Consider the following 25,411-nt stretch of genomic DNA (forward strand, 5'->3'; position numbering starts at 1 on the left):
TTGTATAATATTGACTTTATATAAAGAACATATCATTTCATAACATTTATCTGTTATATATTTATAAAATACATACCTATTTGAATGAAAATAGGTTCAATAATTTGCTTAAAAAATATAAGGTCACAACATCAATTACACGATTACATTTTATTCAATAAGAATACAATTATTGATATTTTATGTACACTTCTATGAACATGCTATATTAAAAGTATTAATAAGTTTAGTTAATAGTAACTGTAGTACGTTAGTGTTTGTTTATGACAAATAATAAAACAATTAGTTGAATTTTCGTGCAATATCGCTATTTTATTATAACATAGCATTGATAAAAAAAAGTTACCAATTATAACTATATGTGACATCATGACCTAAGCATATAATGCACACAAGCCTTATTTGAATACTCATATTATTGTTATTAATCTGCTTGCTGTACAATAACGGGAAATGTTGAAAATGTGAAACATTTTAGTTTTCTTGATAAGTAATTAAGTATTTTAATATATAGATAATTTGGTGAAGGTTTTCACTAAAATATTTATATAGGTACTTATATTTACAAGTACGTTTATTGTGTAATATGAATTTCTTAAATCAAATTAGTTGGTTAGGAAGTACTAGGGAATGCCATTAAAAGGGTGAAATAATTGTATTGGTATCATTTTCGATAATCTGCTGTATCAACGCAGGTTTATAAATAAAGCATCTAAGCATTAAAGTTTGCTAATTTTATAAGTAGATACTCAAATATGGTTCACTAAAAAGGATTCATATAAACCATCCAACTGTGCGCCCTTATACGTAGGTATGTATCGTCATACTCATACTGCCATGCTATCTGTATTATTGACACAAATTGTTTTATTTCTGTACGAATCGTATAGGTATAATATAAGAATAAAATTGGTAGGTGAATTATATAATTTTAGCCAAAAATGCCAAATTAAGGATGTCTCAAAAATTAGTGTCTCTGATTTGTAAATGTAGTTTATTATTATTAGTATTTATTAGAAAGACAGCTAGTCTTAGTTAATAGCAATTTAAATAATGAGTGTTGGCGAATCATATATTAAGATTTGTGATAGAATAATAGTTACAATACTGTAATCAATTTATAAAGTTATATGATAAAATCATCTGAAATTATATATGTAACACAGTATAATATCTATTCTGTATCAGTAAAAAATATTGTAAAATCATCTATCTACCTAATCTTACAAAATTATAAATAATTAGTTGAGAAGATGCCTAATAATTAAAAAAACCGGCCAAGTGTGAGTTGGCCGTCGCTTTTTTAGGGTTCCTCAGATTCATAACTGTTTTGGTCACAGCTTACACACTACTTACCTGATAAAATCTATTATAAAATAATGTAACACGTAGTTTGCATGTAATTGTATAATTATTATGTATTTAGCATGTATCTATTGCTAATGTACCTAACTTTGCAATGCCCTAACGGGGCTTCATGTAACCATGAAAGCAAATGAATAAATAAATCTAAATCTACTTTATGAATCTGAAACTGACAACAGGTCCCCATTTCTTTATTTTTTATGTTAAAAAAGAATATATTCGTACTAACAATGATATCCCCATACTGGGGTAAGAATTTTTTTCAGGCCCTAACCTACAGATTACAGAACCCTAAAAAGACGCAATCTCACCAAATTAGTACTCATGGAAGTTTGTTCACATAGAATACTACAAGCTATTATTTGATAGTGATTTTACAGTTTTTATAAGTCATGTACATAATGTAATAAATTCAGTCAGGCGGTATTGTAATACCTACTCGTGGTTTTTATTTATATTTTTTCTTATTATGTTCCTTCCTAATTAGAAAGTTAAGATTTTTGTTTATTATAGGCTTTAATTTGCATGTCTATTTTGTAATTTGGATTTTTGCAGACATGACAACTGTTTTAAGCTTCTTTTGTCTTATTCCCAATGCTAAAATGAAAAGTCACTCAGGTTTTGTAAGTTGCCCAGAACTAAAAGCGAAATAATATTATACTTAATGCAGATAACTACCACAATTAATTTAATGATTTTGATTTGATATCAAGATGATCAAATTAATTAGTTATTTACATTATAATTATATTGTCAAACCACAAAATAAGCTTAAAATCATTAAAAGCTAAAATTGCTATGTTGCTGTGAAAATATTAAAAGTATGTATGTATGTCGTGCCCAAATATGCAATTTTGTTTGGTTAAATGAAATTAAATAAAAGAACATATTTTAAAATATTATTTTATTATTTCCTTCACAAAATACCTCCACTTCTTAATCTCAATGTATCAAATATATACTTTAAATGGTCTGGTTTATACACAGTTTCCATTAATTGGTTTTCTAGTAAATTCAAAGAGTCTGTATCCCAAACTTTTATCCAGTAAAATATAGATAAAAGTTTATGATAACTACCTGGGTCACCATCTGAATCTATTATTACAATTTTTGGGAGATTTGTAATAATTGTTAGCAATTTCGATTTTAAGATTGAATTGAAAATATCATTGCGGGTTACTGCAAACTTGTGTATGATATTAACCGTTTGGACTGTTAATTTTTCACTCAATAGTATATCAGGTAAGCTTGTAAGCCACATAGTAAAAGCATCGCTAGAGTGGAAGTGAGATAATTTCTCATTGAGTGTTATCTTGCACAGTAATGCAAAGAGGTCCTGCTTCATTGAATCTGACATGCTCTTGTTAAAATAGATCCAGATGATTTTTCTAAACAAGATATCCAAAACAGATATTGTCCTTGTCCATCCAGTAATTTCATGACTGAATAGTGTATTCAATAAGTTAATTATCATACCATTTATTCTAATGTCACTATTCTGATTGAAAATTTTTTCTATGTATCCAAGTACCACACTAATCTCACGACTCTGGTTCTTTATATTGACGTGGGGATTAAATGCAATGAAAAGGTGGCATAATTCTAAATTTTCTGCTACTAATTTAGGATCTGTTGTTTCTAATCCAGTTGTATCGGTTCTGCTCGCTTGCCTTGATCTTGTATTTGTAACATATGGGAATGTTGACATGAAATGTTGGCTAAAAGATGCCTTATACTTCTGCATTAGCAATTTCTCTACATGAGAGCTGGGACACTTTGTATTGAAGTACTTTAAAATATCCTTTAGTAATGTTAGAGTTTGTAGGATATGCTTTAATAACAGGCCTGACTCTTCACTAATAACTGTTTCGAAGTTTGTCCCTGATTTATTAGTGGGGCATGCTTCAAGCCAAGTTTCAAAAAGTAATGGCACAAGAGTTTCAGTGTACTCATTGAATTTTTCTATTTCATCAATTTGAAGCTCATTATCAGAACTTTTGCCACTAAAACATGAGATTGTGCAGTTTGATGTATAAATTTGATTAAATAAAGGATAATGATTAGACTTATTCACATCAAAAACAGTGATTTTACTTGTATTAATTTTTTCTGCATTCTCAATATCTTTATAAGCTGCATATTTTTGTAAAAATTCTTCTAATCTTTGAAATACCTTCACTCTCCATTTAGCACTTGTATTTTGGTTATTTAAATTAATAGTTAAGGTTCTACCTGGCTTAGAATCAACTCTTAACTTAGATATCATATCCAAAAAATTAGGTATGATTCTGTGGAAATCTTGGGCAACTCTAGATGGAGCACACAATAGAAGAATATCAAGGAATAACAGTGAGTCTTCTTGAATTCTTGAGTCAATGTGTGTCATAGCACTCCTCAAATATGTTGACATGATATCAAAAAAGGGTTCAACTTTTTCTGGAGATACATTCGAAAGTACTAAATGGATGACTTTTAACACACCTTGCCTAACCTGTAAACCAAAAATACACAACAAATGACAATTATACTATTAGGTTGATGAAGTTAGGGATAAGTATGAAAGATACCAATATAGAATTTGAATAATGTGTAACAAAGCTAGGCAATAAGGTACAAAAGTAAGAGGAAATACAAAATACCCACCACTTTTTCTATATTTAGAATCAATGAGGTAACCCCATGAATAAGTTGTCCTAAATTCTGTTCAAGAACTTCAGGGTGCGAAGTTATGAGCTCTTTTAAACCATCGAGAGCGTCGGTTCGTGAGTTGGTATTAAAATGATTAAGGCGTGATAAAAGCTCCTTGATATTAAGTTTTCTGTTAGACAAAGCTTCTGAATGTCCATGTTTCTTTAGCTGTTCTTTAATAACTATCTTCTTCACTTTAAAATTGGTTTTCGTAACATTAGTGCCTTTAGGTAATTCCTTATCTTTTTTCCCCTTCAATTTAGTTTTGGCCTTTTCAGCTTTCTGGAATTTTTGATAACGTGTAGCTCCAGTTTTATGCATATTTATTAAAATTAAACTATAAAACTTAATAAAAAAATAACTAATTTCTCTCAAAATTTAAAAACAACCTCAAATTATTCGTTCCGAGATGAGTTCATCAATGTACTCTGTGGATGAGTTCATGTCATCCACATGTCCATAGATAATATACTAATACGGGTAGGTAACACATAGATTAGGGTAACATGTCATCGGCGTGAAGGGCGTGCCAAGAACTGAGTCGTAGTTTAAGAAAATGACACTGCCAAAGTAACAAATGTCAATTAACCATAGATTAATACGTATACGACAATTAACGCACAAAGACAAACGCACATTTCATGTGCATTTCATCGGTGCATTTCATTTCCATTTTCTTGCTAATGTTTTCTCGACTTTCTCTTGCTTTAATATTTTCCAATTTTATGTTTATTTATATTTATAAGGTACCACGTTTTAGACTTCTTTAAATTCATTAACCTAAGAATATAGTGATATATCAGCAAAATGAAAATTAAAAAGCAGCATCGTAAGAAAAAGTTCCTCCATAAACTTAACAGGAAAAGAATGCACCTAAAACAAAAAAATACTGGCGAAGTCAGATGGTATGTAAATAAAAATGAGCTGTTTAAACGATTCTAACATTGTATTATTGACAAGTAATACAGATTAACTTTTTACAGTAAAGTAATGAAGGAAGCATGGAACCCCAAAAAGACGACATCACGAAATCTTCGCGATATGGGACTTGCCAACGATCCAAATAAAGCTATACGCATACCCAGTTTTAAAGAAGAAAAGTTGAGGAAGGCCTTAGCAATAGTAAATAATGCTGAATCTGACGTGGAGGAGGAGGAGGGGTTAGTTCAGAGACCTGCCCCTAAAATAAGAGTAGCCGAGCAGTTGGAACAGGAAGCCAAGGCACCAAGAGAACGGAGGTTTATGTAAGTTTAAAAATTACTTTATAACTTGACTAGCGACCTGCCCAGCTTCGCACAGGTAACTTAATACAGTTTTCGTAAGGATCTCTTAATTTTTATTAAAATAAAATATAGCCTTTGTCCCTCAGAATTAATAATGTAGCTTCCTACTGGTGAAAGAATTTTCAAAATCAGTTCAGAGATTTCTACTTACAAACTCAGAAACTTTACCTCTTTATAATATTGTTATACATGTATTGTGCCTTAGATTATAACTGATCCCTTAGCAATCCATACTAATATTATTATAAATGCAAAAGTGTGTCTGTCTGCTAGCCTTTCACAGCCCATCCGTTCAACCGATATTGATGAAATTTGGTAAAGTGATAGCTTGCATCCCGGGGAAGTACATATGCTACTTTTTATTCTGGAAAATCAAAGAGTTCCCACAGGACTTTTTAAAGCCTAAATCCACGCAAACAAAGTCGTGGGCATCATCTAGTATTATATAGATGCAAGTGTCCATCTGCCTTATACCTTTTAATGGTCCACCAGCTGTACTATTATTGTTTATGTCAAATTAACCATTCCATTTCTCGGTTAACACTAAACATTATATTTTATTACAGGCTACCAAAAGGACAAGTTGAGTTTATAACATACTTATTAGACAAATATGGCCATGATTACAAAGCCATGGAAAGAGACAAGAAAAATTACTATCAAGAAACATGGAAGCAACTGAGAGCAAAAATTAAAAAGTTTATGGGCATACCCAAGCAATATGGTGAATATCTCAAAGCTAGAGGATTATTAGACAAAGAGGAAGATGAGGAAGAATTAAAAGAACAAGCAAAAGCTTTGGTTATGGATGACAGTGATTAGGTGGTTATTAATATAATATTTAAGAAAACAGTTTTAATAGATGAAACTCAGAAAATTATATGAATGCACAAGTGCTCTAAGCTTGAGAGGTCTCAGAAATAGACACCCCGTCTATTTCTGAGACCTCTATTCCTCTCATTATTTTTCAGGAATAGAGTAGCTCTAAATAATTTTAAATACATATCAAAAATTGTGTGACCGGCAGGAATCGAACCTGCATCTTCTGGGTTCGCGCCCGATGCCTTGACCATTCAGCCACGGTCTCGCTTACTGCCAGTGACGAAATTGGTGATATGTATGTTAACTCAGTACTGAAGCGACTGTTTAATGCCATCTAGTAGCGACACTTTAAAATTAAATTAATTTAACTGAGATTTAAAATTATTTAGTAATTTCCTTGAAGTGTAGGTAAACACTAAAAATAATAAAAAAATAGAGTAGCTCTATTTTTAGACCTGCTAATATAGCTGTTTAGGATTTGAAGTACAATAATTAAATAAGGATTGCCCATCAGAGATTAAGGAGTAATTACACTGTTATTAAAATGATTAAAAATTTAATTGAATTTGATAAAAGTGTACTACATTTTTGGTTAAAATAAAATATTAGAACTGAAGTAAATGTTTTATTTATTACTTGTAAAATTAAACCTAATGCAAACCTATTGTGTTTTACATTCGCTCGGCATGTCCTTAATTGGTTTCACATTATTAAGTTCTTCATACCATTCCTTTTCCATGTCTAGTATTTGTTGTGGCTTTTTATACTGAAATAAAAAACCAGTTAGTACCATACTATGGCTAATTCTATTATATACAATCTCTTAACTAAAGTAGAATCAATAATTCACCGGACAGAATTGACAGGTCCTAGTGTCACTTTGTAAAATAATGTTGTCATATTTATTGTAATAGTGATGTTCCAATTCGATTGTGATTCAGCTCATAGAAATATATCAATGATGGAACAAATAATAGAGTGGTACCTACCAATAAAACTTACCTATTATTTTTCCTTGAGATATATGCGAAATCCAAATAATTCCTACCTGGTACTTAGTTCAAGAGATTGTGATTTGTGTACAATAAAATCACAAAATATTTATATTCATCAAAAAAAAAATTTCTCAGTCACTAATCAGATTTTAGAATCCAGTAAGAAAATCAGTAGTCAACAATAAAAGTGTGCTAATATTGTAGAGGTATATCACCTCTACTCACCGCTAACAATACTTACTGTTATAATAAGTGTATTATACTTGTGTGTTGCCTGTATGTTCCCCTGCTCTATTGGCAAGCTAAGCCTTGCCAACTCTGGGACTTCCAGCTTTTTATAGTACTTCTTATTAGCAGTACTAATGATGATGAGCTTCTCTTCATTGTTGGCTTTGATAGAATATGTTTCTATTGGATAAGGAAGGTTGCGTATTCTCCATTGTATGTTGATTCTTGTATTCCTTTTCAATAAAGCGGGCTGTAATCAATGTATTATCTTTTTTAATAATATATTGAAACATACAATAAACTACTCTGAATAACAAGTGAGTTGCACTGTCATACATATTATTGATTATAATGGGTTATCGCTCACAATAGTTTAACTGCTAATAAGTGTACAACACACTTATAATGATTATAGTTTTTCAATACTGTTTCCATACTAGAAGACATTATTTAAGTAGGTCTGCAATTTTTGAATAATTTACATTTATTTTCTATGGACACAAAGCAATAATAATTAGCTTCCTTATTTATAAATAATTATAATAATAAAATAATTATAAAATAATTTCATTTCATAATGCTAAGATAACAAAGGGAAACACTCTACCAGCTTACATTCTTACATTTTCAATAATGCATGGAAGCAACCACCTCAGCTTTCAGTTGCCCACAAAATGGTGAGACTGAACTACTTAATAGCAACATGGTAAAAAAAATATAAGTATAATATTATTCCTACTTGATCTTTACTCTCCATAATGTCTAAGGCATCAACATTTGGAGCAGCCTCAGGAATAGGGTCCCCTATCTCCACTGACCATTTGCCTTCACCTCCAAGCTTCCCTTTCGTTTTCCAAGCTCGCCTTAGGAGTACCTGAGTGTCTACATTATATTCCTCTACCATTTCATTGCCATCATCAAACTTATAATGAATCTTTTTTATTTTATCTTCCTTCAAACATGTTTTCTCAGCATTAAGTAAAGATTTGTACCATATACTGTTCTTGTACATCATTGCCGGTTCTTTATAACCAGTAATTACTACTTTGTTTTGATATAAAGCAGTGGAAATATTACTTTCTTCAAGTACACCAACAGACCTGTATGTTTCGATCAAACTTGATTTTCTTTTCATATTATTATTTATTGCATTAGCACTGTTACTATAGTAACGTAAAAAAGTAATTTTCTTGTTTGTTTTGCTTTTAGTAGCATTTTCGGTTGGGTAGGGAACTAGCCCACCTCTAGCCGTAATAATTTCTTGTTCTTTTCCTTCCAAAGAGTACCTATGTAATCACTTTAAGTTTTATTTCCTTCCTTTCTTGATTTATCGCTTTTGAAAAAGCCTGAGCCCGATAGAGTTAGATCTGGTAATCACAGACCAACAACATTGCTGGTAATAAATAAACAAAGACCAATACACAGACAGACAAAGAACAGTACCTAGGCCGATTTCGTAAAACCTGCATCAGTTCTGATTAGCTGAATTTGTGCGATTCTTGTCAAAACAATGCATTGTAGCGATTGTAGCCAATAGTGAGCGAGCATCAACCAATCAGAGGTGATCGTGATCGTGATAGTATTCTACCGCATGCGTAGATAGAGTAATAAAGGTAGATGTAGGAACATTTGCTTTCTCATTCGGCCTAAAAAGAGAGCACAGATAAAGTTACTAATGTGATAAACAGAGACGCAGCTAACCTATTTTTTGTCCCTTATCGTGTAACTGGTTTTTTCAAGAATATATGCAACTTCCATACAAGAAGTTGCAAAACAAACTTTGAGAATTCGTGGCGTAATTGTATTTCTCATGAGTTATTTACTTGTTTTCACATAAAAAACGTTTAATACAAATATTGTTGATCGGTTAATACAAATATTGACTACTAAAAAATGGTAATAATTGTCGTGTTATTCATCGTTACGTCATGCTATCGCTACCTCATACGCGGTTACACAGTACCTACTTCCATTTACCTATTATTCTATCTACGACCGCATGTGACCGCATTCGAGCACGAGCAGCAGTTTTTTTTAAAACTGGTAATTGGTATTAAAAAAAAGCCATAGAAAAAAAGGTTTTGCGCGGCTCTGGGACCTGGGTTCTAGCCTAGCCCTTTCGCGCCTAAGAAGCACGAATCAATAACATTTTTTTTTCGATTAGCTTTACGGTTCTGGATTCTAGCCTGGCTAAAAAGAAAAATTAATGACTTCTGTCTAGGTGTGAATGAAACAAACACTGAATCGCATTATTAAGTCCAAAAAGCGCTCTATGCTATACGTTATTAGTCTGTGGTAGTGGTGCACATGTCTCGGCTCATAAAAGCTAGAATTCAGAGCCGTAAATCCAGTTTAAAAGTTATGACTATGGTCTGTGACCTCATGCGTAGATTGAGTAAAACAGCTAGATTAAAGTACTGTGTAACCGCGTATGAGATAGCGATAGCACGACGTAACGGTGAATAACACGTCAATTACAAAACCGTTGTTTAGTAGTCAATATTTGTATTAACTATTAACCGATCAACAGTATTTGTATCAAACGTTTTTAATGTGAAAACAAGTAAATAACTAATGAGAAATACAATGACGCGGACGCCACGAATTCCCAAAGTTTGTTTTGTAACTAAAGTTGTATTCCTTCCTTGTAAAAATCGGTTACACGATAAGGGACAAAAAATAAGTTAGCTGCGTCTCTGTTTATCACATTAGTAACTATCTGTTCTCTCTTTTTAGTGTGAATGAGAAAGCAAACGTTCCTTTATCTAGTTTTATTACTCTATCTACGGCTTCATGCTTGACAAAGCTCAAAAAAGCTAGAGCCCAGAGCCGTAAAACAACAAAAAAAATTGATAAATGACATTTGATTTTTGATGTATACAAAAATAATTATAAAATAAAAAAATATCCATCCAATTATTTTTGAACTCATTAATTGCAATTTTGAAGCTATTTAATAATATTCAATGTCCACAAGTTCTTATTCTAAAAGATCTCATCTTCAAAATGGCTCCTAGCATACCAGACAGGTGAGAAAAGCGCCAACGCGTTCTAACCAAAACCCTTACGGGGAACCCATTGTTTACCTCGTTGTTTTCACCATATTTTTTAATTTTAGATGGATTCCGTACAAAGCTTGCGGTGATATTATAGAAGGAACAAGGATAATTTGTTTTAAGGTTCCCTTACGGAGGGTAAGTAATATTGATCTTACTGGTAGAATAGACAAACCTAAGGCCTAAGCCTTAGACTTTCTCAGTTAAGGATTGGTCCTTAAATGTTAGTGTGCATTTAAAGAACCTCGTTACCAGTATAAAATTGTCGAGAAAATTGTATTACTTTCCTGTAGGAAATGACTGGTGTGAGGTCAGTAAACAGCCGAGTACTGGGTTGTTTAATGGTACCGAATAAAGCAATTTCCAAGCAAGTAGAAAAAAAATCTGCATGTTAACTTACACAGTTCGGCACAGTATCAGGCATTGAATTTGGTTTGGGCTTTCCGTTCACACATTGTGCACAAGGAAAATATTCTTCCTTCAGCCAGCTCCGGTTGAATTTGTAGATTATATGGGACCTTTTTTTACACTGTACCTATTATATTTTCACAATTACAGGTTTCTGTATTATTATAGCCTGAAAATCGGGGTAACCCATAAAATACGGGGCACCTGGCAATCCTAGTAGACTACATAATAAGTAGTAAGGATTAGATGTCCATGCTACGCGGTAAACCGGTAGGTGGTGACGGGCCAGTCCAATAAATCCTCACGAATCTGTAGGCTATCACCCATGGCAACATGTATGAATTGTATCTAATAAAATGATACGAGTTAATATGAATAATATTTGGTTATTAATAGTTTGTTTTTATATTTTTTTTATTTTTTATTTCCATAACAAATATAGGTATTTACATAGGTTCTTAACACTGTTATGAAGGTTGTGGTTGTTTGTTGGTATGTGTTTAACCAATTGATTAACTAACTATAATATTATTGATTTATCGACATACACACTTTAGGTTGGTGATAAAAATTAAAAATCATTGATAGGAGGTAGGTGTAGCTATTTAAAAGAAATGGCCAGGTTATACATAGTAGATAACTAAATAATATATCAAAGGTTTCTATTACTAACTATAAAGATATTTCAAGCATTTGTTTTAATGTTATTTAGTATAATTTATATTATAACTTGATTATTATATTGAAGATTATCTAAATGATAAAAGAGCGTGGATTTGACCTGCAGCTCGTTCCAGCAACGCACAAGACTGCAAATACTATTTTATACATGGCATAATTTTGTACCTATATCAAATAATTGAAAAGAGCAACCGCCGAGTTTCTTGCTGGTTCTTCTCGGCAGGAAAGGCATTCCGAACCAGTGGTAGATGCATCCGACTATTCGTAAGCACTTGTAAAAGTTTATACGAATAAAAAAGATTTTCATTTTCATTTTAACACATGTTCATTGGTATAACGCCATCTGTATTAATTTTAAGTATCATTCTCTGACAATTGTTTGATTTGTTGCTGGATGGCGCCACTTGTCACTACTTATGTACTTATGCATTCAAGTCTGATTCTGTGTTGAATACAGTATTTTCATCATCGAAAAATGTTAATTTCAGTATATAAAATTATATAATGAATTTTATAATTCATAAAGATTTTACTTTTTTTATCTGTTCTACAAATATCCAAAACGCATGATACTGTACTGTAGCCGCCATGTTAATTCCGACTGTAAACCCGTAAACCCATTACAATTTCACTAAGAAAATGTCGTTTAACAATCCGTGTGACGTCATCACAGCTCATGAACAAGCATGCAAGCTCTACCTAGAGGACAGAGGTTGTCAGAAATACCTTAATTAGAGAGGTGTTTGTTTCTTTAGTCTCCTATTATCGTACCTACAACTATGCTAAGTTTTCTTCGGTTTAGTTACAGGTTCTGGTTTATTGCAGGGTTAATTGGGGTTAGGTATAGCTTTCATGGTTTTTTTTACAATGTTATGTATTATTTGCCGGCTCTTCTCAGTAGAATTTGATTTCCGAACCGGTGGTAGGTCTCGACATATAGCGGCACATAAAACAAGTAAATTCATTTTATTTCATTTAATTTGCCTATAGTTCGGTATTTGTGTGTATTTTATTGACTTGTGGTGTTTTCTCTGTACCGAGTTTGGTATTAGAACGTCAAAGTTCAGCTTCAGGCTTCAGCAGTCCCACCATCTTCAGGCTTGGGGCAGGCCGTGCTAGTTTTGCTGCATTCAGCTTTTATTTCTAACTAGCTGATGCCCGCGACTTCGTACGAGTGGATTTAGGTTTTTAAAAATCCCGTGAGAACTCTTTGATTTTCTGGGATAAAATGTAGCTGTCACTCTCCAGGTCTTTAACTATACCTACACATGCAAAAAATCATGTCGATCCGTTGCTCCGTTGCGACGTGATTGAAGGACAAACCAATAAACCGACAAGGTTAGTAGTGACTAGATAATGGCGCGTGGATTTGAGTTTTCTAGACAATACCCTGGGAACTCTTTGATTTTCTGGAATAAAAAAAAGAATCCTATGTCCAACCCCGAGACGCAAGCTATCCTTGTAGCAAATTTCGTCAAAATCGGTTAAACATGGTTAAACGGATGGGCGGTGAAAAGCTAGCAGCCCTACAGAGAGGCACATTTTTGGATATTTTACAATAGTAGTATGAATAGTATAGTACTAGGGCATCTATTCTGTGATTTGGATATATAAAATTTTAAGTTTCGTAGACGTAGTCAATTTCCTCAAAAATCAAAGTTGCATGAAGAACGCGAGTCAAAACATCGAGGATTTATCATCGTCTAGTTAATAGGATGAATCGTTGCTTGAATTAGAAGCATTTGCACCTGCATTAGCAAAGGCAAGCCGACAATGAAACGCATTATTGACGGACAAGTGCGTATACGCAAAATACGTGTACGCGTAACTGTACCTATAGCGCGACATGTCTAAATGGCAATCGGGGTGGGGACGCCCCGCACACCGCACATCCCCCGTGCTAATCGGGTGCGGGATAGCGCGGGTGCCATCTCGACATATCTCGACTTAGGTTATATGCTTGTGCTTTAGGTTATATGCTTGTGCTTTACCATAGTATCACATTACAGTTCGATGACAAAAGTTATTCCTTATTGGTACCATAAAAAATCTGCTTCGTCAGAATTCGATAGATATCTACGCATACGCAGTTAAAAAATTGAAATCGAGTGCCCTAAAATATCCACAAAATATAGAAATATAGAATAGCAGTATTTGGTCAAAATATTGTTAGCGTACATTTCGTTCCGTTATTAATTGTAGTGGAAGTAAAGTATAGTGTGTCTACACATTTTTATTCATATTTTTAGAAACAAAAGTTTAATGTTTGTTTAATTACTTAAAGTAAAACAAATATATTGGCCACATTTAAAACAATTAACTTTTCCCGTATTCGCCCTTTTTTATGGTAAATAATTAAAAAGTATTGGCGCACCTTCTACTTAATTATGTACCTACGTCTGTATTGCTAGTTCACTCTCTCTGGTATCATCATGTCAAAATCAATTTCTTGAGTAGTTTAAATTGATTAAAAAAAGTCCATAATATGCATCTTATGTTACAACTAGCTTATGACCGCTTTGAATAGATCAGTCAGTCAGTTAGTCAGCTTTTCATTTTATAGATTTGTACTCGTACAAGCCTTACCAAATCGTTTCACATTCCTCGCACAATCTAGTGCCTCATAATGGCATGCTCACGTCTACTGCTCAATACCGTCGTCGTCGGCGATATGAACCTCCTTACATTTCTGGGTCGGATTGTAGTTCAGTCGGCACATTGCATGCGTGCTATCGCTTTTCTATAAGCGATCACCATCTTACTGGTTTTCTGAGGACAATTAGTATTGTAATGGTTTAATTAATGTTAGTGCAGACATAATCGTATACGGAAATTACTGGACAGATTGAATCTTTACTTTCGCAGCGTGAAAGCATATGTATTATGAATATCATATATTCTATACTGATCCAACTTTGATCAAAATCAGTCTATTATATTAGGTCCCCAATTTCTTGCAAACGAAGAGCAACTTTAATTTTCTAAACAGGCTATGTTGACTGGTTGTTAATGAGTGTGTGCTGTAAGTATTCTTCCAATGGGATTTATAATTCTTCTAATTTTAGTAATAGAATACCTCAGTCAATCTATCAATCATTCAGCCTGTTTGCGTCCACTGCTGGACATAGGTCTTCCAAAGAGCGCGCCACCACAAGAATACCTATTCTCCTCTAATTCCTTTAACTCTACACGGATTTGTATTCACGTTCAAAGGACAAAAATCATTTGTGCCAAAAACAGGTTTCATTCTTATTCACAATAGAGATATCTGTGGTATGCAAGGATGCGGTCTATACCTTTTGATGTCACCCCAGCGTTACCGCGGAGTATGTGGGATAATTATACGGATTAAAAGGCTAAGATTTCAGTATTCAAATGCCTCCGTCAAATTGAGCTGTTGATAACGTTTGTAAAGCTCGACAAATATTTGAGTGTCAAAGTAGATGCTGTTTATCCTGTGAGATAAGCAGTTATACTTTGTTCTTGCGCCTAAAGGGATGAGTAGGTTGACCTTAATCCCGTTACCCAATCTATTCTCATTTGCTCTCAGACGTGTCAAAATATTTGGCCCTCATAAAAGCAACGGTTCCGACTCCAAAAAGACTACCTAATCCAGTATTTGATAAAGCGGGTGCCTCATACTGTGCTCTATGAATAGTTGGTTCTTTATCTCTACATCTTTAGATTTTTTTCGAAAGAAATAGGCTTTATTCGGTGTCCGTGGCGCTTTGATTCCGCTTCTTTATTCAACGGGATCCGATCATAAATTTCGATGTTTTGTTTAGTTTGAATTATAAAGGGATATTACCGTAATGGCAATCGGTAGGTGTAATTTGATATAACTCAGCTATGCAAGTGTTTTTATTATTATTTATTACCGATATTAGGTTTCTTATCATTTCGGGATGAATTTCTTTATTTTGGGATTGTTTAAAGTCGGTATGAATGTTTTAGACCGGTTGTCAATTTTTTCCAATAACTTATCTATTCCTACATTATGCATTCCATATTGTTATCCTTTCTTTTAATACATTTTATATTCCGTACCGCCTTATGGATTTCCTTTCATAATTTCAATACATGAGAGATTGTTATTTGTAATCACAATATGTGGGAGCCCTCGTAATGCTGCGGATATAATGTCCAATAACTTTAAGGTGGTAACAGGCGTACCAATTTATGAGCGAGATAAAAAATTAATTTACGCTGCCAAAGTACCACACTCGATAAATATTTTTTACGAGTGTTTTGACTTTCATCAGCTTAAGCGATCGCGCAGGCACCGAGCCAGACCAAACACTTTGTGTCAATCAGCTAAATATGCCTTTGATACACGACAATAACAATATTTTCTATTGCAATGTATTTACTTTACGATATCACCTCTCTAAACGCTGGCCACAATTGGTACAACGACATTGATCTGCTGGTCTCATTATGCACGCACACGAAGACGCCTTATAAAGTTATAAAACTCATTCATTTCTTATTGTTTTCTCCGTCTTTATTTGTTTTGAAATGTTCAAAAGCTGGGTTAGAGACACTACAGACTTAAGACTTGTTAATTTAAACTAAGTAACATTAGGTATTTAATGTTTTAAGTAATACAATGTGGCTAATTCAGTTGTACACAATCTCTAAACTAAACTTAAATGGCACGTCTAAATCTATTGCTATCCCTTTCATAATATTGCCTGCGGAAAAGGTTAGCACTAGATTTAGACCTCTTAATTTGGTTTAGTTTAGAGATTGTGTACAAGAGAATCGGCCCCAGTATTTTACGTAGGTATTATTTATTATAGACTGGCTGCCCTGGCGAACTTCGTTCCGCCTAACAGTCGATTCAATTTTTTTTCTCCGTAAGAACCATCCTCGTACTTCAAGATATATTATAAAAAAAGAATTAGCGAAATCGGTTCAGCTGTTCTCGAGATTTGTGATGAGCAACACATTTAGTGAGTCATTTTTATATTATAGAATATGTCGCTTATACCATGGTAATTGATTGAGTCAAGATGGACAAGACTCAAGAGCCTCACAATATTAAAATGTGTCAATAGGTCGATGCATGTCTTTAATGCCTAGTAAAAATCTAAAGTTACAATTTGGAATTATACTCCCATCGTTTGCATCAGATGAAATCAATATCAAACAAATAATATCCTCTTATAAAACTGTGTGGTCCTTTGAACGTGATAAGAAATAACTTTTAAGTTTTCTAGTGGATTACGTTGTTTATGTTACAAAAATATAAAAGCCGTTCCAATTCGAAAATCTGAATAACGTGCCAACGTTATTCAGATTTTCGAATTGGACATAACCTCGGAATCCTTAATCGCTAATTTACGATTCAGAATAATATAATTCCGAGTGAGTAGAATACCAATGTCGTAATTTTAATTTATAAGATTTAATGGCTCCAGTTACAAATGCGAACCTAACAAGCGTTGAACAAGATTGCCTACATCAAAACTAAAGTTTCTGCAACGCAGATCTACAATACTTTTAAATTAGATGATTACACACACCATTGTCGTTCTATCGCCATGGAAATCTGACTAGGATATCGGTGTCGCCTTTCTCCGACCATCAGACCAAATAAAAAAGTCATAAAACGGCATGACAGGCTTGGGAACACTGGGTAGTAAGTAATGTACGCCCGATATCGTGCGCTCTGACTATTAGGTCAACAGCGAAAGCTTCAATACGTACGAACCTATTTATCGTTTATCGACATGTTATAACGTTACATGATCGTAAAATCTGAAAATAAAAAGTGATTCCATCTCGTTTGCTCCAAGGGTCCAATTAGTCCTCTTTGGAGTCAATATGAATATTCATCGGGGTGTAAAGGAGGACCCGTAATTACTAAAGAAACTGATCGAGCGTTAGTAATGACGTAGATACCGAATTCCCTCTATTTCCCGCGACAAATTAATCCCATGTTTGGTCTAGGTGAATCGCTCCAAATAATTCTGTGTTTTATACAGTTTCATGCATCCTTTGATAATTATTCGTATTCTAACCAAACGTAGCATGCATTGAATTTGAACACCGTTGTTGGAAATTAAATGTTGGTCAGATACCCCGCTGTCTCTAGTAAATCAAGACAGACAAAAATATCCTTGGCAAAGGGACTTTCCAATACTACAAATACTTTGTTCATTATTCAAAACCTCAGGAGGTACCTAGCACGGTAGCAATGCAGTTCAGCTGATCTCCATTGTTAAGTTGGATGCGAACTTACCTCAATTACGTGTACCAAAAAATATTTGAAATAGACTGTGTGTTTGACTAGAAACTATTTTACTGTGTGTTTGACCAAAAAGAAAATGACTGCTTTATTTTCGGTAAAGCTTCCGTGTGATAAAAGGTATAAATTATAAAGGTAATATGAACTAATTTGTAATACTATTATATACCAGATATAGCATTAGTCGAATTAGAGAGGAAGACAAAGAACAACAGATACACTTTTTGTACAGTCCACAATAACTCGTTTGATCTGCTGAAATTATTAGTTGAAAATGAGTATTTTTAGAACATGATTACTAGTTCATTTAGTATTCACGTGCTAAAATGAAGTTCACTATGATTAGCGTCGTTTCGATTGATTGTCGTCTAAAATGGTGAGCAGTGTTAACTGTATGTCCATTTAGCAAGCACTTCGATCGTAATAATAGCTTTTCGGATAAATCATTGTTTTTACAGCTTATGCATTTTTGGTGTGATAATTTGATACCTAAACAATGATAATCTGATGTATGGAAGACTGGAGTCATTGATTACGTCAACGGTCGATATTAATCATCATCGATATAGAATTAGTATCTACGTAATCATTGATAAATAGAATATAAGACTGTTCCAGAAATATTGCAATGATAATAATCATCGGCGATTTAAAAATTATGTTATAATTATGAGCCAATTTAGTTTCTCGGTTTTAATAAACCTACCTAATTTTTATTAGTCGGTGTTAAGTAGGGATGACTTTAACCGCCAGTGTCAAATTAATATATGATTATAGGTTTCACAATTAATGAGACCAATGATCAGGCGCTCATGTCGACGGTCACACATGACTCCAGCCGTGACGAGCGACTGTTGGTTGGATCGAGTGTGGCTAATTAATACCAGTCGATTGCCAATTTGCAACGAGATATGTAGCGTCGATTGGTTAAATAAATAATAGTTGTGTAGTCTATCAGAAATTTTAATAAAACTTGTTTCATATTTTAAGATTTTTAACCGTTATTTCATGTAAAAAATTCAACATTGTGTATTTCAGAAGCCTTTAATTATTTATAAATTATCGCCCTAAATCATTATCATTATTGGTATTGTTAGAACTTTCTGTCGTCATCCAATTACCCTTATTAAAATTTATTGAGCCTAACTATTGAATTACGGACCGAGTTGAATGCATGTTCCCCATTATTATTGACATAGTTTTATAAATTGATTTATTTACTCCATGATTGGGGTCAAATATTTGTACAATATCATGATGTAACAATGATCGATCTGAATTAGGTAATAGTCCCGCAAATTGCTAATGCGCATTTTAGTGACGTCAGCACTAGACTGAAGTTTCGAGCTGATGGTATATTTTTATTTTGGCTGACGTCAAAATTACGTCATTTCGATGTTAATGAGACATGGTTCTAGCGCAATAGCAATTTGCGGGACTTGTATAAATTTTACAGTCCTTGCTATTCCAAAATTTAGAAAGAAAATTAAACTAGTAAGTACAGGAATGTATTGAAATAAAACGTAGCATCCCATTTAAAGTTGTAATTGAATACCGTAACCCAAGATTGTAATCATAAGCCAGCATCAAAGATATCATCCTCTTTAATGCGAGATATCCCTACCAGTGCAAATGACAGGCGCATCTCGTGGGTGGTTTATGCGGCGTTCAATCAGTGATGCTCGTTGGTTGCACGCGCTAACCAATTACACTACGAAATATTATTGGCACTATTTGTAACAATAGACCGAATGGCGTCCTCTTGTATTGTATCCTACGTGGCTATTACTTTTGTGGGACCACCAAGAATTAAAATATAGGACGTAGGAACTTTAATAGTGTCTATATTGTACAGTTTTTGAATAGTGAACGTTATCGACTTATCGTCGTTTTTTCTCTTCAATCAAAGTGGTAACTTCTTGATTGTTTTAAGATCCTTGTTGAATGTTGAGTTTGTACTGTTGTTGTGCGAACTCTTTGTACAGAATCAATTTTATCAATTGTGAGGCGGTCTAAAGTTGATTGAAATTCGTTACGCTTTTGTACCACTTAAATATGTTATGAGAATTTAAAAAAATTATTAGGTGATGTTCGAGACTTCATTTGCGTCGTTTAAAAATCCCCGGAGAATTATAAAAAAAACCGAAAAGTATTATAATACTAGCTGCTGCCCGCGACTTCGTACGCGTGGATTTAGGTTATTAAAAATCCTGTGGGAATTCTTAAATTTTCGGGGATAAAAAGTAGCCTATGTCCTTCCTCGGGTTGCAAGCTACCACTGTACCAAATTTCGTCAAAATCGGTTGAATGGTTGAGCCGTGAAAAGCTAGCAGACAGACAGACATGCGCATGTAAGTTATTAGTATGTGTATATAAATAACTAGCGGATACCCGGCGTGTGCTACTATGCTAATAAAAGGAATTGTCTAATGCATTGTTTTACTGGTCTAAAACATTCGCATTATTGTATTTCTAATGAAGCTGTTTTGGGGACTTTTGCATGGTTTCAAGTCTATAACGGACATAGATGGAGACATTTTTTCGTTTTATATATTACTAGACTAGATGATGCCCGTGACTTCGTTCGCGTGGATTTATGTTTTTCAAAATCCCGTGGGACCTCTTGGATTTTCCGGGATAAAAAGTAGCCTATGGTCTTCCCCGGGATGCAAGCTATCTCTGTACCAAATTTCATCAAAATCGGTTTAACGGATGAGCCGTGAAAAGTTAGCAGACAGATAGACAGACAGAGTTACAGACAGAGACAGATTAGGATGTATGTGTGTGTATGATGTAAGTGTTTATGCCATAACCCACAAAAATACCAATAAATCTTAAAACTCGAGTAACCAGAAACCCAAAAACAAAATTCAAACAATAAGAAGTTGCACTTAAGAGCCAGCGCCGGTGGCTAGCCGAAACGCCGCCCTGTGTTTTAGAAGACGAAAGCAAACAAGCCGAAGATAGTGGACAAACAAATGTAAATGACCGAAATGTGAACGTCATGTTTGGCATTCCCATAAAGAAACGTTAACACGTCATTAGAGGTAATGATGGCGTGATTACAGGCGAGGCGGGGTGATAGCCAGGTGATCCTACTGTGTGGTCCTACTCCTGGCCGCCTTAATAAACAAGGATTTTTCAATTGGGACCACGTGCCAGAGATACCAGTTTCTTCTTTTTATCTCTTACAATTGAACCGCTTTATATGTAGCGTGGCATGGTTTATATGTGATCGTGGCGTGTGGAAGTCCCTACAAGAGACCTATGTCCAGCAGTGGACGTCTATTGGTTGATGAGAATGATGATGATGATGATGATATGTAACGTATAATGAGTTAAGGGCATTGATGTAGGATAGTAGGTAAAGATGGCAGCTCACGAAGAAAATGACATGGTTGAAGTGGCCAGGTTTGCACACATATTATACATATACACATGTCTCGACGATAAGGAATTGATTGTTTACGAAATATAGAAAAAGTTTTATAATAATATCAACAACTTTAGTTTATAAAAAAAATTAACACTTGAACATAAAGTTTAATAACGATTGCTAATATTTATAGTTATTTAGGATCTCGTGTCATCGACAATTTTAAAAATATTCGAGGATTTTTTTTAAATGATCTAAAATATAACTTAATACCTAAGCAATAAGTATAATATTTTGAAATAAATATTGGCTCTTTTTGGGCTGCATTTGAAGCACTTATTTCATATCTTGTACAGATAGGTACTCGTATCGCTTGCTGGTAAAAGCTGCTTTTCGACCGTGTACATATCCATCATTTTATGAAGCGACTGTTGTTACCAATTATAATTCGTGTATCATTTAATACATACCTACCAACATTTTAAATATATACATATGTCTAATGTTTATTATGTTTAATTTGAATAAAATGAATATTAACTTTCATATGTCTTATATGCATTTGAAGAGCTTAGTTTATGTAACAAAGTATCCATAGTGATAATTGCACAAAAGTATAAACCAGGCGCGAGCTTTTCGTGGGATGAATAAACACTTTAACCATACAGCCACTCATCATGTAGGCGCGAAATTAAGCTCGACAGACGAGTTTCGCTATATATAAAAAAAATGTAAAAATAATCTAGCGCGTATCGATGTTATCGTTACATTACATAGTGCGAATATTTTACTGTATGTGTGTTCATAGATGTATAATTGGGATGATGAAAATGTCAAAAATAAATTATTATTTAGGAAATATTAAAAAGAGGGTCTTCCAAAATTCGTAAAATCTATGTCCTCTGTTAGTTTTAAGTTTGTTAATCATTTTAAATTATTGATTTAACTAAAAAGTACGTCAAATGTATATGCCGTCATATCTGTGTATTGCATACAAGCTCGTGATAAAACGAAGTACGTTTGATAAAAAGTAGCCGGTTTGACTAGTACTCATCGTCACTACTTTTGATAGAATTAACGAATTGTTTGCGCGTGGCTCTATCAACATTCCGTCAATTACCAAATCCGCCGCCAATTGTTAGTACACAGAAAAAGTACAACTGGTTAGGAACACCCACGTCTCTCCACCTTCCGGTCCTAGTAACCAGTTAATACGTCCCTATTGATTTTGTGTTTCCAGACAATTCATGTTGCTGTTGGAAAAGCGACAATAACCTTTAAATTCAAAGTGTTACTAGTGATGTTTACACCATTAAACCTCACATGCTCGTAAGCCATGCCTAATTCACACAACGTATTTAGCTTAACATTGTGAAACACCACAAAGATTTAATGATGGTCATGGTACCTAATGCTTTTTTCGTCTATTTAAAGACACTTGATGTAATGCACATTGCACATGCTAATTAAATTATCAATACCGTCCCCATTATTCTTGAAAAATTGCCTTAAATGCTATATTCTCGTTCATGTGCATGATTTATTTTAAGTTATTTTTAAAATCGAGAGCTCTTTATCAAAAGTTTTTAAATGAATCGTTTTAATATTCAGAAATTCATATTAACTTGTCTGCGGCATTTTTAACAAGTGTATTCACGTTCTTACTATAATGGTTACAGCAAAAAAATGTGTAAAAGTGGCTGTTGATAATAGGCCTTGCTCACGCAGGTTCACCGTAGCGACCAAATAAGGCGCCAGCGGTGAATACTGCCCGCTGTGATTTTTACTTCGACCAATATAGTTCGAACCTCCTGACCCGCAGAGTGACTTTGTCGAATCTAGTGCGAGATCTTCCGAAATGCAAATCAGAGTTCTTTTAAATTCGTCAAGATTCCCCAGGACGTTATTTGCCAAATGAATTCACACCCGCAGTGTTTCTGTCCCCTTCTCATTATAAATCAATAGCAAGTACAACTCCGTCTAGTGCAGTCGCGTGTAAACTCTGTGAATGCTTTCTAGGGGAGGTTAGCGTAATGACGGTAGTTTGGTTATCGTTTTTGGGAAGTCTTTTGACTATCAACATCACGAACACTTCACATACAGACTGCAAAACATTTATAGTTAATAATATAATTTTTTGCAGCCTGTTCGTGTTATTATTTAATTGAGATCATCACTTGGATGCATCTTTGTACTTAGTTCAATGTAGAGTTTAGCCTATTTACCTCTACCTTTGTGGGAAAAATATGCCCTAATGTATTCGATGATTTTGATGTCAACGACCAACGTCATACGAAGTTCTCACATGTATCATGATCATAACGATGACAATATCATTGAACCTCGTATTAATATCTCACTAACCACTCGTAGTTACGACCTCAGAGGAAGAACGGCATTGAAAATTTGTATTTGATATTTGTTGTTATACAAATAACTCGTGGTTTATATCCGTTCACATTTTTGTTCAGTTGGTAATAAATTACCTACTTACCGAATACCGAAGTGACAATATAACGTTTATTTTACTACCCACCATAAACTTTATTCATAAAACCTTGTATCTATTAAATTAAACGTTTTGTTAGTTTTATTAAAATAGGTTCCTGTTAAATTGTGTGGTAATTGTATATCATTATAATACGTGTGATCAGAACGGCCTTGATGAAAGGATCCTTGTCAATGATGCTTAAACAATTAGGTACGTTGTACGTCAAGATTACCTGAAACCATGTTTGAACACATAAACTAAATCAGGGTTGTCATGATGTTAAATTTTATATATATTTGTTCAACGCTAAGATTATTTAGATAGAGCTATTATAAATATCTTCAAAATAAAAGTGACGATAAATGAAATCTTGTAAAAAATAAAGATGTACCTAAGAATAGGGTAACAAAAGCAAACTAAAACTTAATACCATGTAGCTGGTAGACAGAAGACACAAGCTGCAAAATATCTTGGAATATGGAAAACCCTTCAGGACACCTATATCCAGCAGTGGATGTCGACGTCTTAGATAACGACGTCAAAAATAAAATTGGCACCCTTAGTAATATCTTCAATCTTTTATCTTTGTTTCATGACCAATATTTCCTCTTATTCGTAACACTCCAAACGTACAATATCCTATCATAAAAAATAAAGCGATATTCTCAAATATGTCTTTGACAACATTTACCATATCACGACATGATTGTCTCTAGTTCACACTTCATAGTAATGTTGCTAGTCAGCCCTGGCTTGATCGTCTAACTAAACCCTCCTCACGTGTGACGGCTATGCATTTGTATGTCCGCAGCTGCGGTGCCGACAACATATTTATTGTGCTCATTAACCTTCAAGAACGCCATTTAATTGTCGGCCGTTTTTTATTCACTTCACCTTTGACCCGTCTGTGACTTATTGCTCCTCGGTCGCTCTTTGAAAAGGAACTGGATTTATTATGCTGTGAGACGAGGATGCGTGTCGTTTCTATCTTTGTGGCGCTTGTGAGCCCGTCTCTATGATTTATGGTGATATAAGGACATGATCACTGTCACATGGCTCGGCATCGTGAACCTTGTAGAACTAAAATAACTGTTCGCTAAGTAAAATAATTATAGAAATTACCTTTATTGATGCTTTAATACAGATATATTACTTTGTACATTTCTTACTAATTATATTAATATCTTAATTGCCAAAATCACCTACTTAGTACTATATAATAATTATAAATTATACTTACGTTTCGAAGGTTTTATTGAGGTGTGAATAGGTTATTTTCTGTTTTGTTCTAGCAGCTATAAGACCAGTCTTTGCTTACGTTCCTTGATTATCATAATACGTTACATTAACGATTGGTATTTGGTAACGATTGTCGAAATGTTAGATATATATCGGTACAATGTTAATAATTCACGTCGGTTTCGTAAGTTTTAAGGGCCGCGAACATTTTGGTAGATGGAGATAGGTCTGCATTATGCTATTGTTACAAGGGATTCCTATCACAATGAAAATGTTGCTACTATTGTTCTGGAGCTTTCTATCTAAGCGAGTTATTCACTTGGCTTTGACGTCTTCATACGCGCTATCGACAACAGTAAATTGTGGTATCATGTATGTTCCGTCGTCGGTATGGAACCGTTTATTGATTAGTATCATAGTTTGTCCGCTGTTCACTTTGAATAAAATTCGAATTATAATTAATCACGGTGCCGCGTGGGAGAGCGTCGTGCACCATGCGACGATCTATCATATTTTGTGATAACGC

The 25,411-nt window shown here is 33.9% G+C and overlaps 4 protein-coding genes across 5 annotated transcripts in view; 2 read left to right on the forward strand and 2 right to left on the reverse strand.

The window, feature by feature from the left end:
• Nucleotides 1-2,254: 2,254 nt before the first annotated feature.
• LOC117986537 (testis-expressed protein 10 homolog) lies at nt 2,255-4,491 on the reverse strand. The gene is made up of 2 exons (XM_034973379.2): nt 4,009-4,491; nt 2,255-3,856 (listed from the first exon to the last, which is right to left on the reverse strand). Exons 1-2 carry the CDS (start codon nt 4,372-4,374, stop codon nt 2,282-2,284), a joined length of 1,941 nt encoding a protein of 646 aa, XP_034829270.1. The 5' UTR covers nt 4,375-4,491; the 3' UTR covers nt 2,255-2,281.
• Nucleotides 4,492-4,652: 161 nt separating this feature from the next.
• LOC117986541 (nucleolar protein 16) lies at nt 4,653-6,696 on the forward strand. 2 transcript variants are annotated; one of them, XR_011237318.1, is made up of 4 exons: nt 4,653-4,958; nt 5,037-5,297; nt 5,903-6,232; nt 6,283-6,696. XR_011237318.1 is itself a non-coding variant. In XM_034973382.2 (3 exons), the coding sequence occupies exons 1-3, from the start codon at nt 4,861-4,863 to the stop codon at nt 6,156-6,158; spliced, it is 615 nt and encodes a 204-aa protein (XP_034829273.1). In that variant the 5' UTR covers nt 4,653-4,860; the 3' UTR covers nt 6,159-6,696. The 2 variants fall into 2 exon arrangements, 1 of the variants encoding a protein (XP_034829273.1); XM_034973382.2 differs by having other exon boundaries at nt 5,903-6,696.
• A 74-nt stretch (nt 6,697-6,770) lies between these two features.
• On the reverse strand, nt 6,771-8,761 carry LOC117986540 (protein DPCD). The gene is made up of 3 exons (XM_034973381.2): nt 8,121-8,761; nt 7,395-7,631; nt 6,771-6,924 (listed from the first exon to the last, which is right to left on the reverse strand). Exons 1-3 carry the CDS (start codon nt 8,514-8,516, stop codon nt 6,820-6,822), a joined length of 738 nt encoding a protein of 245 aa, XP_034829272.1. The 5' UTR covers nt 8,517-8,761; the 3' UTR covers nt 6,771-6,819.
• A 1,460-nt stretch (nt 8,762-10,221) lies between these two features.
• LOC117986539 (RNA/RNP complex-1-interacting phosphatase) overlaps nt 10,222-25,411 on the forward strand; it is a 52,011-nt gene continuing 36,821 nt past the window's right edge. The window contains exons 1-2 of the mRNA XM_034973380.2: nt 10,222-10,410; nt 10,500-10,575. Of these exons, the coding sequence (XP_034829271.1) occupies nt 10,388-10,410; nt 10,500-10,575 (99 nt within the window). The 5' untranslated portion in view covers nt 10,222-10,387. The remainder of the gene's footprint in view (nt 10,411-10,499; nt 10,576-25,411) is intronic.

Source organism: Maniola hyperantus, chromosome 11, assembly GCF_902806685.2.
Source record: "Maniola hyperantus chromosome 11, iAphHyp1.2, whole genome shotgun sequence".
NCBI lineage: Eukaryota > Metazoa > Arthropoda > Insecta > Lepidoptera > Nymphalidae > Maniola > Maniola hyperantus.

Bases quoted from the DNA above. Each gene is read 5' to 3' on its own strand.
- LOC117986537 (XM_034973379.2), bottom strand. From the start codon at position 4,374: ATGCATAAAACTGGAGCTACACGTTATCAAAAATTCCAGAAAGCTGAA. The intron at 3,857-4,008 runs GTGGGTATTTTG...TTTGGTTTACAG, and splicing joins TTCTAAATATAGAAAAAGTG to GTTAGGCAAGGTGTGTTAAA.
- LOC117986541 (XM_034973382.2), top strand. From the start codon at position 4,861: ATGAAAATTAAAAAGCAGCATCGTAAGAAAAAGTTCCTCCATAAACTT. The intron at 4,959-5,036 runs GTATGTAAATAA...AACTTTTTACAG, and splicing joins AATACTGGCGAAGTCAGATG to TAAAGTAATGAAGGAAGCAT. The intron at 5,298-5,902 runs GTAAGTTTAAAA...ATTTTATTACAG, and splicing joins CCAAGAGAACGGAGGTTTAT to GCTACCAAAAGGACAAGTTG.
- LOC117986540 (XM_034973381.2), bottom strand. From the start codon at position 8,516: ATGAAAAGAAAATCAAGTTTGATCGAAACATACAGGTCTGTTGGTGTA. The intron at 7,632-8,120 runs GTAGGAATAATA...CATTGATTACAG, and splicing joins TTATGGAGAGTAAAGATCAA to CCCGCTTTATTGAAAAGGAA. The intron at 6,925-7,394 runs GTAAGTATTGTT...TTTTTATTTCAG, and splicing joins ATAATACACTTATTATAACA to TATAAAAAGCCACAACAAAT.